Source organism: Ammospiza caudacuta, chromosome 2, assembly GCF_027887145.1.
Source record: "Ammospiza caudacuta isolate bAmmCau1 chromosome 2, bAmmCau1.pri, whole genome shotgun sequence".
NCBI classification, from domain to species: domain Eukaryota; kingdom Metazoa; phylum Chordata; class Aves; order Passeriformes; family Passerellidae; genus Ammospiza; species Ammospiza caudacuta.
In genome coordinates this window covers 5,701,170-5,714,903 of record NC_080594.1, presented here as the reverse complement: position 1 = coordinate 5,714,903, position 13,734 = coordinate 5,701,170, and the positions used below count along the sequence as shown (strand labels likewise).

Sequence of the window (13,734 nt, the reverse complement as noted above, 5' to 3'; positions counted from 1 at the left end):
TTGAAGCCTCTCAGCTTCTTAGGAGGAAAAATCCTAAAGAAAGGATTTTTCATAAAAGAAGTCTACAACATCTAATCACCTTTTGTGTGAAGAAATTCCTCTGAATGTCCAACCTGAACTCCCCGGCACAGCTCAAGGCAGAGGCCAAACCTCCCTGGGCACACCGTGCTTTCGGGGGGCTGTAGAGCAGGGAGGTCCCCCCTGAGCCTCCTTCTCTCCAGACTCAACACCCCCAGCTCCCTCACAGCACTCGCGCTCCAGACCCTTCCCCTGACTCGCTCCAGCCCCTCAAGGCCTTTTCCGAAGTGAGAGCCCAGAACTGGACACAGCGTTCGTGTACAGAGGGACAATCCCTGCCCCGCTCCTTCTGGCCATGCTACTCCTGCTCCAGGCCAGGGTGCCATTGGTCTCCTTGGCCACCTGGGCACACCTGGTTCAGTTCAATCCCTCTGTGAAAAATGTGTGTATTTTATCATTGGCTTTTCACAAATATTAAAATGAATATTATATGTGTTGTGTTAGAAAGTAATGCTGTATTAATTCTCTTAAGTACTGTGTTAAATACAGTTTTAGGTTATAAAAATTGTTAAAATAGAAACTATGCTATGTAAGATGCTTTGTTTAAAAGAAAGGACTTGCAGCGAGATAGCAGCCACAGGACACCTAAATGTTTCAGAGAAAAGGAATTTGTTGCCCTCTTATCAGAAGAAACTAACTGAAGGCTCGAAGGCGCTGTTAGGATTCGGAGGAAGAAGTTGACGATGACCAGACAGAATCCTGTATTTGAATGGAATTTATGCATCATGTATGAAGTGTATGAATATGCAACAGGCTATTGCTTTTAATGGTTAATCCTTTGTTAACATGTGTCCTTTTTCGGGCTCGTGATGCCCAGAAAAAGGTACCCGGACATCCTTAACTCTTTGTTTTTATTGTCTCATATTGTCCTGAATGAGTTTACCCAGATTGTTATTACTCTAATTGTGTTACTACTTTTTAACCATTTTATTACTATTAAACTTTTTTAAATTTTTGAAAACAAGTGACTGGCGTTTTTCACACCTGTGACCGGCGCCCCTGTAACAGCGGGCCACCTTCCAGCCACTGTTCCCCGCGCCTGGAACGCTACGCGGGGTTACTGGGCACACTGGCACCGCGCGAGTCCCCAGGGAAGGTAACGAAAAGCCGGCGGCGAGCGCAGGCACGCGAACACCGGCTGCCGCGGGCGACGGCCGTGCCGCCCAGCGCCGCAACGTTCCCCTGCGCGGCGCCCGCCGGGAGCCGCAGTCCCCGCCTGGTCCTCGTCCGCGGCCGTTTCCAGGCGGGGCTCGGCCGGGGACTGCCCTTCCCACTGTTCCCCGCGGTGCGGGCGGCCGGGCCGGCGGGGCCGCCATGGGCTGGGGGCTCCGGCTGTGCGTGCTGGGCGGCCTGGCTGCCTGGACGCAGCGGCGCCGGGCGGCGGCTGCCGCCGAGTGGAGCGACAGCGAGGCCGGGCGGCGGCGGTACCTGGAGCTGAGGCTGGTGCAGGTCCTGTTCCGGCACGGGGCGCGCACCCCGCTGCGGCCGATCCCGGGGATAGAGCCGGTGAGCTCGGGACGGGACGGGTCGGGGCACGGGCGGTGCGGAGGTGCCCCGAGCCCGAGCCGTGCCTGCTGCTGAGCCCCTGCCTCGCTGCCGGCAGCCTGCTGGTTTGCCGTTTATTCCCCCTCCGAAAGCGGTACCGAGAGTAATGTCCGAGGGGAAAGAATGGGAATTGGGAGCTTGCACCGCGTGCCGCGAGTGGCTGGACAGCTGCCCAGTGGAAAAAGGCCGGGGGGTGCTGCTTGACAGCGACTGAAGTGAGCCCGATGTGCCCAGGTGGCCGAGGAGGCCAGTGCCATCCTGGCCGGCAGCAGGAGCAGGGCAGGGATCGTCCCTGTCCAGTTCTGGGTGCCTCAGTTCAGGAAGGACAGTGAGGAGTGCTGGAGCGATGCCAGAGAAAGGCCACGGACCTGGGAAGGGTCTGGAGTACAAGTGTTAGGAGAAGCCACCGAGGGAGCTGGGGGTGCTTGGTCCGGAAAAGAGGAAGCTTAGGGGTGACCTTATCACTCTCTACAACTCCTTGAAAAGAAGTGGTAGCCAGTTATGGTCAGTCTTTTCTCCCAGCAGGATGAGAGGAGACAGTCTTTAATCTGTGCCCCAGGAGGTTCAGGTTGGACATTAGGAGGAATTTCTTTACCAAGAGGGGGATTAGACATTGGAATGGGCTGCCCAGGGAGCTGTAGGAGTTGCCTGTCCCTGGAGGTGTTTAAGGAAAGACTGGAAGTGGCACTGAGGCCTGGTTGACACAATGGTGTTCAGTCACAGGTTGGGCTTGATGATCTCAGAGGTCTCATCCAACCTAATTAATTCTGTGATTCTTTAAAGTGGAACAGCAATAGCACATTAGTGGGACAGATGACAGCAGAGGGAACAATTGCTGCAACTACAGGAAGCCCTCAGGGGCAGGATACAGGGATGGGCATCCCCGGACTTTACTCCAAGGCCAAGTTGTGCACCTCAGAACAGGTGCTCAGCAAAGGTGTGGCTCCTGCCTCAGTGCTAGCACAAGGGATCTGGCTTCCCCAGCTTCCACTGAGGTGGCCTGGGGAGGCAGCAGGGGTTAGCTCAGGTAGTTTCCTGTAGCAGCTTTCAGATGTGTAACAAAGAGCAGCAATTGTGATTTCCTACAGATTCTTCTCCTGTAAGGGAAGTAAAGCAAGTGCTGCATTTCCTGCACATCACATCTGCAAATCCAGAGAGTAGCACTGCTCTCATTTCTCTATGAGCTGTGTAAAGAGATCCCTTTGTCTCCGTGTTGTGTTGTTGGCAAGCCAGCACACTCCAGCTTTAGTTTAATGCTCTTAAAAGTCCTTGGTTTAATGCCCTTGTAACTTTTCCACTGAAGCAGTTTGTTTGTTTGTTTGTTTTGAAGCGGGTGGAATGGCAACCCACTCTTTTGGATGTACCTCCTAGGACTAAGTTTGAGTACATGGTGACAGACTTAAATGGAGGACCTCAACCTCCCTCGCTCTTGGATGAGGAATACTGTAAGACTGTTTTTAAGGTAAGAGTGTATTTGCTGGTGGATTCCTCTTTCCTCTGTAGACTTTTTTATTTCTATGGTCCACTGGAGCCTCTCCTTCTCTTGGCTCTTAGGGTGGTGCAGCCGCAGGACAGCTGACCTGTGTGGGGATGAAGCAGATGTACACCCTGGGGCAACGGCTGAGGAGAAACTATATGGAAGAAGTCCAGTTTCTTTCACCAATATTTAAGTCTGCTGAAGTCTTGTGAGTCTCTCAGTTCCCTCCTGGACCTTCCTATCTTCTTGCTTCTTAACCAGTAGCCTTGTGCTAGGGAACACTTGATAGCATATCCTTCTTCACCCCACAGCAAACTGTCTGGCCCCCCTGGGCCTTCATCTTTGCTTAGCCTGCAGAGCCTGGCACTAGAAATTACCCATGACACAAAGCATTCAATTGCCCAGCAATCCTGAGAGTGATGCCAGGGACAGATTCATCTCACCTAGGCTGAGCCACTGGCAGTGCTGTTATGCACTTTCGTGGTGAGCATAACACCACAAAGAGAAACAGGCATTTCTGGAGCACTCTTTAACTCACTGCAAACAGCTGAAGTTCAGTGAGATGAAGCAACCCCTGCTGCTCACATCAGTAATGCTGAGAGCATCTGGCTTAGGATGAGATAAAAAAAAAAAATCACACCAGAGAAGTGCCAGTTTATCTCCACTATCTCTGACAAGCAGTTAAAGGGCAGTTCAGATTATAGGTGTCTACCTAAGATATCTATAGTGACAAAAGATGAGTCCTACCACAGATTTCCAAAGCCATGGTGGAATCCTCAGTTCCAGCAAGACCTCCCCGCTGCAGCCATGTTAACATGAAGGAGAAAGTGCTGCCTCACAAACTGCTTTCTCTCTTTCAGCATCCGTTCCACTAATATTGTCCGGAATCTGGAGTCCACACGCTGCGTGCTAGCTGGGCTGTACCAAGAGCAGAAAGAAGGTTGGGGAGACCTCTGAGTAGTGCCTCTTCTTGCTTAGTCTTCCCTAGATGCTCACACCTTCTGTATCCTAACTCTCTCTGGCTCCTAGTTGTTACTTCTTCCTCGGTTCTTTGCACTTGGCTCCCTTCCTCAGTTCTCCTGGTCCTGTAGTTCTTTACCACCTTGTCACTTGTTCCCTCTCCTTGCGTATCTTTCTGCTGCTCTTTCAGACCTGCTGAGGAGGTTAGTGTTAACCCTCTTCAAAATCAAGAAGGCAAAAAGTTCACACATCAGAAAAAGGTTTCTCAGGGAAACCCAAGAGTCTTGGATACAAGTTCAGTATCTGGAGTAACTTTCACCTGTATCCTGCAGTTGGTAACTACTTGTTCTAAAAATACGCTCTGCATTTTAAAGATCTCACATCTGCTCCTTCCACATTCAGTTCCACTAACAAGTAGAAGTGACTTACCAGAGCTCCTTACACTTCATGACACAGACACTAATTTTTGGCATTAAGAAAAATGAACACAGAAGTGGGAAGCTTTGCAAGGTGCGCAGCAGGCATCCCTGTGGAAATAAATGCACAGCAACAAGTACAGTGGCTTGTGTTGCAGGTGATAGATAGCTCAAGGGAAATTGCAAGTTGATAACACTGGACTTGAGCACAAAGACTGCAGGAGTGATTATAAAGCAGTCTAAAGAAACACAGATGCACTACTGATCACAGAAACTTCCTTCTTGTTCCACAGATCCTTGTTCCAAAGTTACTCTTGAAGTTCCAGTCATTGTCACTGATGAAGCATGCACTGAAATACTCTACCCCAATTACCAGAACTGCCGGCGCCTGAAAGACATGACCAGGTAATTGCCAGCAATATCTCCCCATATGATTTCACTGCTGTTTTGTTTCACCAGTAGTCATTTACAACAGCACATTTTCTTCCCATTTCCCAATTTCTTCCCCTACCACTTACTGTTCTTTGGGAATGGTTAGCTAGTCATATAAAATACTTGGTAAGCGGAATTATACACCAGGCAGTGGCAGCAGAAGAAGATAAAATAGGGACTTTTCCTTGAAAGACCAGTTTAATTTAGTCTGTGTCTAGCAAACATTCATTACTAGCTAATGTACAGCTAGTCTGTAGCATTGCTGCAGGGCAGAATTAATGTCATCTACATGTCTTAACAAGCCTTTCAAGTGTGAACATATTGGGCCTCCTTTTTATATTCAGCTTCTGGTTTGGGGGTTATTTCAGCACTCCCATCACATTCATACCTTGAAGAAACTGAAATATACTCAGCCTTGACACATTTAATGAAGGCTAATGAAGTGAAATAAGGAAGATCCTACATAGAACACTCATGTTTGTGGACTCAAGTTCTCTGAAATGCCTGTGCCAGGTTGGGGCACAGGGCAGAAAATGAAAAAGAGAGGCAGATATATTACACTTTGGCTGGATTGTACATTAGCATGTTTTTGCCCAAAATTCAAGAGCTGTCAGAATTCAGTTGCAAGAGCTCACTGTGCAGTGTTTGACTCTGCAGCAAAGGATTGGTCTAGACAGTGGTGAGGTGACAGTCCCTAGAAGCAGCATATTCAGCCTCCTTGAGTAAACCACCTGTCCTGTAAAAAAGGAGTCAAGTGCAGGGTCTGCTGCTCCCTGCCCCCCTCTGCCCACCAACTGCACCTTTTGTGACCATATCAAGGTAGATGTTTTGAGCTGCACTAAGCACTGCCTCAGCTTGCAAGCTACCTAAGGACTACAATGGCCAGCACGGATATTCTCAACTAAATTTTTTAAAATAGAATTTAAAGCAGCATAAAGATGCAAATGGCTTCCAACAAAGCAAAAGTTGGATTTAAGCTACAAGCGAGTATCTAGGTGTTTCCCATTTCCCACACCATACAGCAATCAGTTTAAAGCTGCTTCTTTCATGAGACAGTTAAAGGCCTCATGAAAGAAGACACAGACCTGTACTGTTGCAGTATGACCAGATCTGTTAGCTGATATACAGCCCTTGCTTATGGGGTGGCACTTCTGGGGTGTTCACATCTCATCTTAATTTTTCCTCCTGCCTTTGGGAGAGCAGAGAGCCAGCTCTGATCCTTGAAATCTGGATACAGCATCTGTCCTTTCTGCAGCTCAGAATCCCAACATCAGGAATCCCTCAATATGCTGCAGTGCTTCTCTTCTACCCCTCACTCATGTGGGAGAACTCCACTGGGCTGGGTGATGAGAAAAACAAAAGATAGAAAGCCTGGTGTGTGAAAAATTTTTGGTTTTCTTAATTCCTTTACAGGAATAAGTCAGAGAATGCTATGCACCAGCCAGGCATCTGTGATGACTTGGCAAAAATTAAGAAGAGTATGTGCATTAATGATGATGAGTCTCTGGATTTTTTTGTCCTCCTCGATAACATTTCTGCTGAGCAGGTGAGCTGAGCCTTTCTGTCGCACTATCACAGAAAGAAACATCCCCTTACCATGTACATGGAGGAAATCACAGTGCCAGCACCCACAGATACTAATGTGCACTCCAGCAGCTTTCTATGCAACCCAGAATGCTTCTAGAAATAGCATGGCCTTTAGAAAAAGGGGTTGTGGGGTCACCCTTGCTGTGGGATGGATGAAGACTTGTCTCCAGTATTTTTGTTCTTACCTTGAAATCCAGGGACAGCAAGCCTCCAGACCTCTAAGTATTTCTTTCAAGTGTAATGTAGAGCTAATAGAGACATTGGGCCTTGCTTCCCCATTATAAAGTGCTTTCCCTTTTCTGGCACTCAGCACCTAACAGTCATCTTAATGCCAGTTCCAGCACACTGCCTGTGAGCCAGACTGCTGCTGGAAGGAAGCTGGACACATTTCTACCCCTCCTTAGTGCCTCTTTTTTGCTGGAGCTAATGATAACTGGTCTGCCAGCTGAAATGGCTCAATGTGTTACACTCCCCATGGAATTGGATCCTAAAGAACAAACATCCGTCCTTTTGGTGCATAGAGCAAGTCTGTATGTTTAAAACCATCCTAAAAATCCTCATGAGTATCGTAGTACAATACTGTAGTACAAATGGTGTGACACAGGCAGCTGTTTTCTGTGGGCAGCCCTCCATGTGTCTTCAGGCTGGGTTCAGAAAGGGTCAAACCCTACCACTCTGCTTCTTTCCTTCTTCCAGGCACACAATATGCCAAGCTTCCCTGCGCTGAAGAACTTCCAGCCGACGGTGGAACGCCGATGTGTTGACTCCATGCTTTTTGTTCTGGGAGACACTTGTTCCAGGTGATTGCCTGTGTCCATGCCTCTGGCCTCAGTGGCTGTCTTACCTAGGGTGGATGTGCTAAAGCAGCTTACTTCAGCAGACAGAAATGCTTTCCCATCTGCTGCATTCCCCCACCAGAGCCCACCCATGAGTTTTGTGCCTCAGCCATCTCAAGGTAAAGTTCAGCACCTTGAGCCCTAGGAAAAAGGACTGCACGCTGAGGTAGGCAGTGAAGGCCTCAGTTGCCACCGAGGTTTAAGTGAACCAGTGGCAAAAGCAGAAGCAAAGAGGAGATGCTTCCAGCCCATGCCCTGAGGCTGCCCTTGCAGTTGCACAAGTACAGTCCAAATTCCAGCCTGGGAAGCTTTTCCCAGGGATGGCACCTGCACAGCTTGGCTGAGAAGCGCTGGCGCTAGCGGAAAAAGTGATGCCAGGCCCTGCACACATGTAACTACATGCAGAGAGAATCTGCTGCTACGTGCAGCTAATTACCTCCTCCACAGTTGTTTGTAAAGGCTGGCTGAGTTGCTAGCCTAGCAGTCATTTTCCTTTCAGATTCATTTGCAGCTGCCACATTCACTGGCTCTTCTCAGGTGGTAGTACAGGACTGTCTTTTCTTTACCATGTATTAGAGATCTCAGGTAATGAAAGACTGATTTACCCCATTGCCACAACACCCAGGAGAGTTAGTCACACACATCTTCCATTTCCACTGATGTATTCATTAGGTAGAGGGAGTTTCTTCCCACCAGATATTGTATAATCTCTACTTTTTAAATGTAACAGCCACTTTCTTGAATCCTGCCCCTCCTCAAAGACCCCAACCACTTCAGCTGCTGTTTTGCAGCAGTCATCTTCCCTAGATTACTCAAAAACCATACCAGGGAAACAAAACAGCCTAGAGAACAATCAAAGAGTTTCTAGATTGTCATTTACATGGCCACACCTCATGAGACTATTGTTAAGACATCTCTTCTCCCATTCTGCAGTCACATTAGAGTGGTGACTGCACAACAGATGAACTAAAAACTGGCCATATTAATTGCATTTAATAGTTCTCAGCTACACTCAGTGCAGGTGATCAAATCATAAGAGAAAAGCAGGTTCTCAAGTTTTCATGTGTAATTGTGTGAAAGTTTTAAAACTAGTAAATTTATTTCTGCTTCTTTTCTAGAGAAATGCTTCAGATGAGCATTGGCCTCCTGCTCAATACTTTGGAGAAGAACATTAAAGCAGCAGTAAATCCCTCAAATCCAGCTGAAAAGGCCAGGTACAGCACAGAACTCGTCCTCTAATCATTATAAATTCTAACTTGATGGCACTGTGAAAAACTGGTTCAGAAAGACATTGAATGTGTGGGATTAAAAGGAGTGCTCACCTGCTAAAAAAGCAGGAGTGCTACTGCCTATCCATGGAGGAACACAACTGACATTCCAGGTCTGTCTTTTCCTGTTTTTTTTTTTCCAGAAAGCTCTTCCTCTACGCTTCTCATGACTCCACTCTTATTCCTCTCCTGCTGGCACTGGGCACCTTTGATAACAAGTGGCCACCTTATGCTGCTGATGTGGCCCTGGAACTGTACCAGCACCGGCGCACCAAGGAGTGGTTTGTGCGCATGACCTACCAGGGAGAGGTGAGATCCCATGGCACGTCCCTCCTGCAAATCTTGGGCTTGTGGTTCCACCGTGCAGCAAAAAAGGGCTTTGGCAGTGCACAACATCTGTGATTCTGTCTCTTTGCCTTGCAGGAGAAAGTGGTGAAAGGCTGTAAAACAGGTCTCTGCCCACTCGAAGAATTTCTGGAAGTTATTTCACGGTACTCACTCACTCCAGAGAAGTACAGCAGCCTGTGCTGCAAAGTGGACAGGAGTTGAAAAACTAACTCATAATTAGTTATAAATTAAAGTTAGTCACAATTTATTGTCACAATCTTCGACTATTTTTCTTTATGTCCTTGCTAGCCTTCTCTATTGCAAATGTATTTTAGATGAGGGGACATTTTCCTACCAGACACAGGGTGGCACAATGTCACTTTACACTGTTAGCAGCAGGCTGAAAGAAGCCACGTGACAGAATGGCTCGAGTTTACTTCTGAGGTGACCACACAAAAGCAGGGAGAGGCTGAAAACAGCGAGGGTGAGAACAGACCATTTAAAATTGCCCATCTGTATCAGGAATATTGACAAAACATGCCTCTTCCTCATATGCTGGGACTGTGGGATGAAGCCCAGCTTGCTCTGTGCTACCAGCCTCGAAAGCTTTGACATAACATTGATTTTATGTTTGGTAAACTGCAGAAGCCATTGTGCCTTTCCCTTTCTTTTGGCATTTTGGAGGGTTGCTTTCTGCAGATAGATGAGCCTCCCTAATTGCACAGCATTTAGCTACCCCATCTTCTTGAGGGCATTTTCGTGCACAGGAAACATCTCCAAAGGGACAGCAAGCCTCCAAACCTCTTCCCTGCACTCCTCTAATTATGGAAATTCTGCCATGAACATGCAGAACAACCACAGTGGGCCAAGTACAAGAACACACAATCTTGGTGAACTCTGCTCAATGTGCTTTAAACAAGGAAGTCTGGGGAGCTGCTATCGACTTCAGCTTTGGGCAGCAGTGACCTATTTTGCCCTTGCTGAAATAGGAATACAGCACTAACCAACAGCACTACTTCTGGCTGAGATGACAGCTTTTCCTGTAAGAATCACAATGTTGCCAAAGTCATAAAACCAGAATGGTTTGGGTTGGAAGGGACCTTAAAGATCATATAGTCCCAACCCCCTGCCATGGGCAGGGATGCCATCCACTTGAGCAGCTCAAAGTTCCATCCTACCTGGTCTTAAACACTTTCAGGGATGGAGCATCCATAGCTTCTCTGAGCAATCTGTGCCAGTGCCTTACCACTCTCACAATAAAGAATTTAACCTAAATCTCTCCTCTTTAGTTTAAAACTGTTCTCCCTTTTCCTATCACTGTCTGCCCATGCAAAAAGTCACTCTCTATTTCTTGTAAGTCCCCCATTAGGCTGCTCTAAAGTCCTTCTGGAGCCTTCTCTTTTCCAGGCTTAGCAGCTCCAACTCTCTCAGCCTGTTTTCAAAACAGAAATTATCTAGTTCTCTGATAATCTTTGTGGCCTCCTCTGAACTGATCTGTACAGGTCCAAATCTTTCTTGTGCTGGGTGCCCCAGAGCTGGATGCAGCACTGCAGTGGGGTCTCACCAGAGCAGAGGGGCAGAATCCCCTTCTTGACCTGCTATCCACAAGGCTTTGGATGCAGCCCAGAACATGGTTGGCTTTTTGGGGTGCAAGCACACAGTGCTGGCTCATGTCCAGCTTTTCATCCACCACAATTCCCAAGTGCTTCTCCACAGGGCTGCTCTCAATGACTTCTCCTAGGCTGGTCTCATGTGTGGGATTGCCCTGAGCCAGGTGCAGCACCATGTACTGGGACTTGTTGAACCTCACTAGGTTCTCACAGTCTCACTTCTCAAGTTTGTCCAGGTCCTTCTCTTGTGTCAACGGCACCACTTGACTTTGTGTCCTCTGCAAACCTGCTGAGGGTGCACTCCATCTCACTGACTATTTCATTGAAAAATATCTCCACTTTTACAGAAGTAAATAAAACGTGGTCCCTACATCCCTTGGGATTGGCAGAGGTTAAAACAGGGGGACCATTTATTAAAATGGCCCTGCAATTTAGGTTCTGTGTTACCTCTTCTCACTTAGTGAAAAAATCACTTAATGTAAGCCATTGACAGGTATGTGATGGAGGCACTAGAGCACCTTTTCCCTAAGAAGAATGGGCTGGATTTACCCCTACCCTTTCATTAGCCTGCCCCCACCACAATTGCATGTTGACACCACGCACAGCGAACAGAATAATTTGAATGCTAAATACATTGCTGGAGGTCTCACTGAACTGCTATTAGAAGCTGTCAAAAAAGCAAACACAACACTGTTATTTTCCATCAAGTTTTTGTACAGCCTGAAACCATAATGCCACTACATAAAAATCAATGCCTACCCCTTCTTAAGAACAGTGTGTTCTGCTCTAATCAAGCTCCCTCTTATACACAGTTTCAAGTATTTAGGGAACAGTGACGAAAATACTAGGTCTACAATTGCAAGTTATTTGTGAGGCATGAACTGCTTGGAAAAAGGCATCAGGAACTTTGGCCATACCAAAGGGGAATTCACATACCTATTCTTAAATAATAACTAGGAGCATCCCCAACAAAACTGACCAGCAGCAAGGTAAAAAGTTGCAACACAGCCACAAGCCAGAGCACTCAGAAGCACAAGTTGCTCAAGAGGGCACTGCTTTTACACAATTAAGATCCTCCTATCACTCTAGGCAGGGTAGCACTAATTTCAGTAACAGCAGAAGACCTGAGAAAAGCAGGCCAGTGGCTTGGAGGAAGGCACCACTGGGAACAGCTTACTTCACTGTCTCTTGCAGGGTTTCTGCAGTGCCCCCTCTGCCCTGTTCTAGCCTTACCTTTGCCCTCACTGTCAAAGTGGTTGGGCCAGGCAATGGTCCATCTCTTCCATGGTAGTTGTAGCCCACAGGATGAAGGAGGAGTTATTTCTGACCACAACTAGTGTAAATGATCATTTCAGAAGAGGATTGGTTGGACAGTGGAAAAGTTTTAATACCAAAAGACACAGCTAAGTGGGAGCTACTGTATTGCAAACACAGCATGGAAGAGCTGAGGCATTCCTGAGAATGTGGAATAAAAATTCTCAGAAATCAACAATTTCCCAGTATCCCAAACAAAACAGCATCACTTTTTTTCTGTGTCATTAACTATTTTAGGTTAAAAATTACTACCAACTAACAAAGTAAAGTACATTTTAGTAAATACAGGCCTATATCAAACATGGATCATTTTTCCTCCAGAAGTGTCACATTAGGGAACATGTTTCAGCCAGCAGCCTGGTAAGGCTGCACAAGGAAACCATTCACCATCATGACTGAAGAAGGACAGCACTGTCAGACATTTTCTGAAAAATCCTTTCATTAGGATCTTTTCTCCTGAGAATCTGAGAAGCTTCAGCTTCTCCATGTTTTGCTACTTTGGAATGTGATTTGGAGAATTGTTTACCCAGCATGTGAAATTGTTTTTACCTGATGACCAGTGACAGCCACCTGTGTCGAGGCTGTGAGCAATCACAAGATTTTATTATTCTTTTTCCTTTCCTTCCTTTCTGATGAAATCCTTTCTTCTATTCTTTTAGTATAGTTTTAATATACAATTTTCTCTTAATATAATATACAATAAAATAATAAATCAGCCTTCTGAAACATGGAGTCAAGACTCCCATCTCTTCCCTCATCCTGGGATCCCTGTGAACACCACCACACACCACCAATAAAATGTAGCCTGTCCTGCCACCCGAGTGAAAACCAGCACAGCAGAGAGCACACAAAGCACCTCAAAATTAAGCCCTGCATATCCCCTATTTATAACAGTCCTGACACTGGGGGAACAAAAAATGGGGCATTTCAACTTACCCTCAGAAAGATTTGGGCACCCACATCTACTCTCAATCAGGACACATGTGTTGTACCAGAAGCACTGCCAGCATTCAAATCCCAACCAAGACTGATGCAGATCAGATCTCCACACATAGGTCTGTCTTCCAAAATGTGACCCATTAGACACCCCAAAGATGTCAGGACTAAACTTCTAAGGCTGGCTCCTTGCTGTCATCTTCTTTGGCAGATTGGCTGGTCCATGATACAGGTACGAATCTCCAGTTTATTTGGATGGTGCTTAAAACTGCCCGTGTACTTCACAGATGACCTGAGTGCAAGTCTACTAATTTAAAACAAACAGATTTCAAATATTTTAAACTTTTGATTTAGCAGGCACATTACTTGGCGTTTCAGAAGTTCACCATCTGCTGGGTTTACCTTTTAAGTCTCTCCACACTCCGGCTGCGCAGCCATCTGGGATGAGATAATTTGAACAGCAGACTGTTTCCTCCCATGTTACTAGAGAGGAAGAGCAGCCAAGCATGTATGAATAAAGTCTATTTCATTCTTTCAAACAAAGGTGGAGGAGGATGATTTGAAAGCTTAAAAAAAAAAATGGGAGGGGGAGGGAAGAAAACTAAAAATGGCAACCCACTTTCCATCTTCAACTGTACCATGACTACCAAAGCTGAGTCACAGTTACTATTGATAAGCAGGAGAGAACAGATCCTGACTTAGAGATCCTTAGGTGAATCCACAAGGCTGACAGCTAGAAAGCTTTTCCATTTGCAAAGCAAAAAGGGAAGAAATGGAATCAGAGCAAAACAAAGTTCATCTACATACATCTACACAGTCATTTTCACAACTGGAGCCAGTTAAGACCTTAGCAACTCTTGTTCATCTGCTGGTGCAAACACTGAAGTCGAGTGCACCTATGTGGACTCAGGAGAATCCACATCTTCTGCACTTTCTGTAGGAAAAATC

At 46.5% G+C, this 13,734-nt stretch overlaps 1 protein-coding gene across 1 annotated transcript; it reads left to right on the top strand.

Annotated features, from left to right (window-relative positions):
• Positions 1-1,373: 1,373 nt before the first annotated feature.
• ACP6 (acid phosphatase 6, lysophosphatidic) lies at positions 1,374-9,283 on the top strand. Its single transcript, XM_058799995.1, has 10 exons — positions 1,374-1,584; positions 2,954-3,085; positions 3,178-3,308; positions 3,961-4,040; positions 4,770-4,881; positions 6,322-6,454; positions 7,192-7,295; positions 8,450-8,545; positions 8,743-8,908; positions 9,023-9,283. Exons 1-10 carry the CDS (start codon positions 1,393-1,395, stop codon positions 9,146-9,148), a joined length of 1,272 nt encoding a protein of 423 aa, XP_058655978.1. The 5' UTR covers positions 1,374-1,392; the 3' UTR covers positions 9,149-9,283.
• Positions 9,284-13,734: the final 4,451 nt, after the last annotated feature.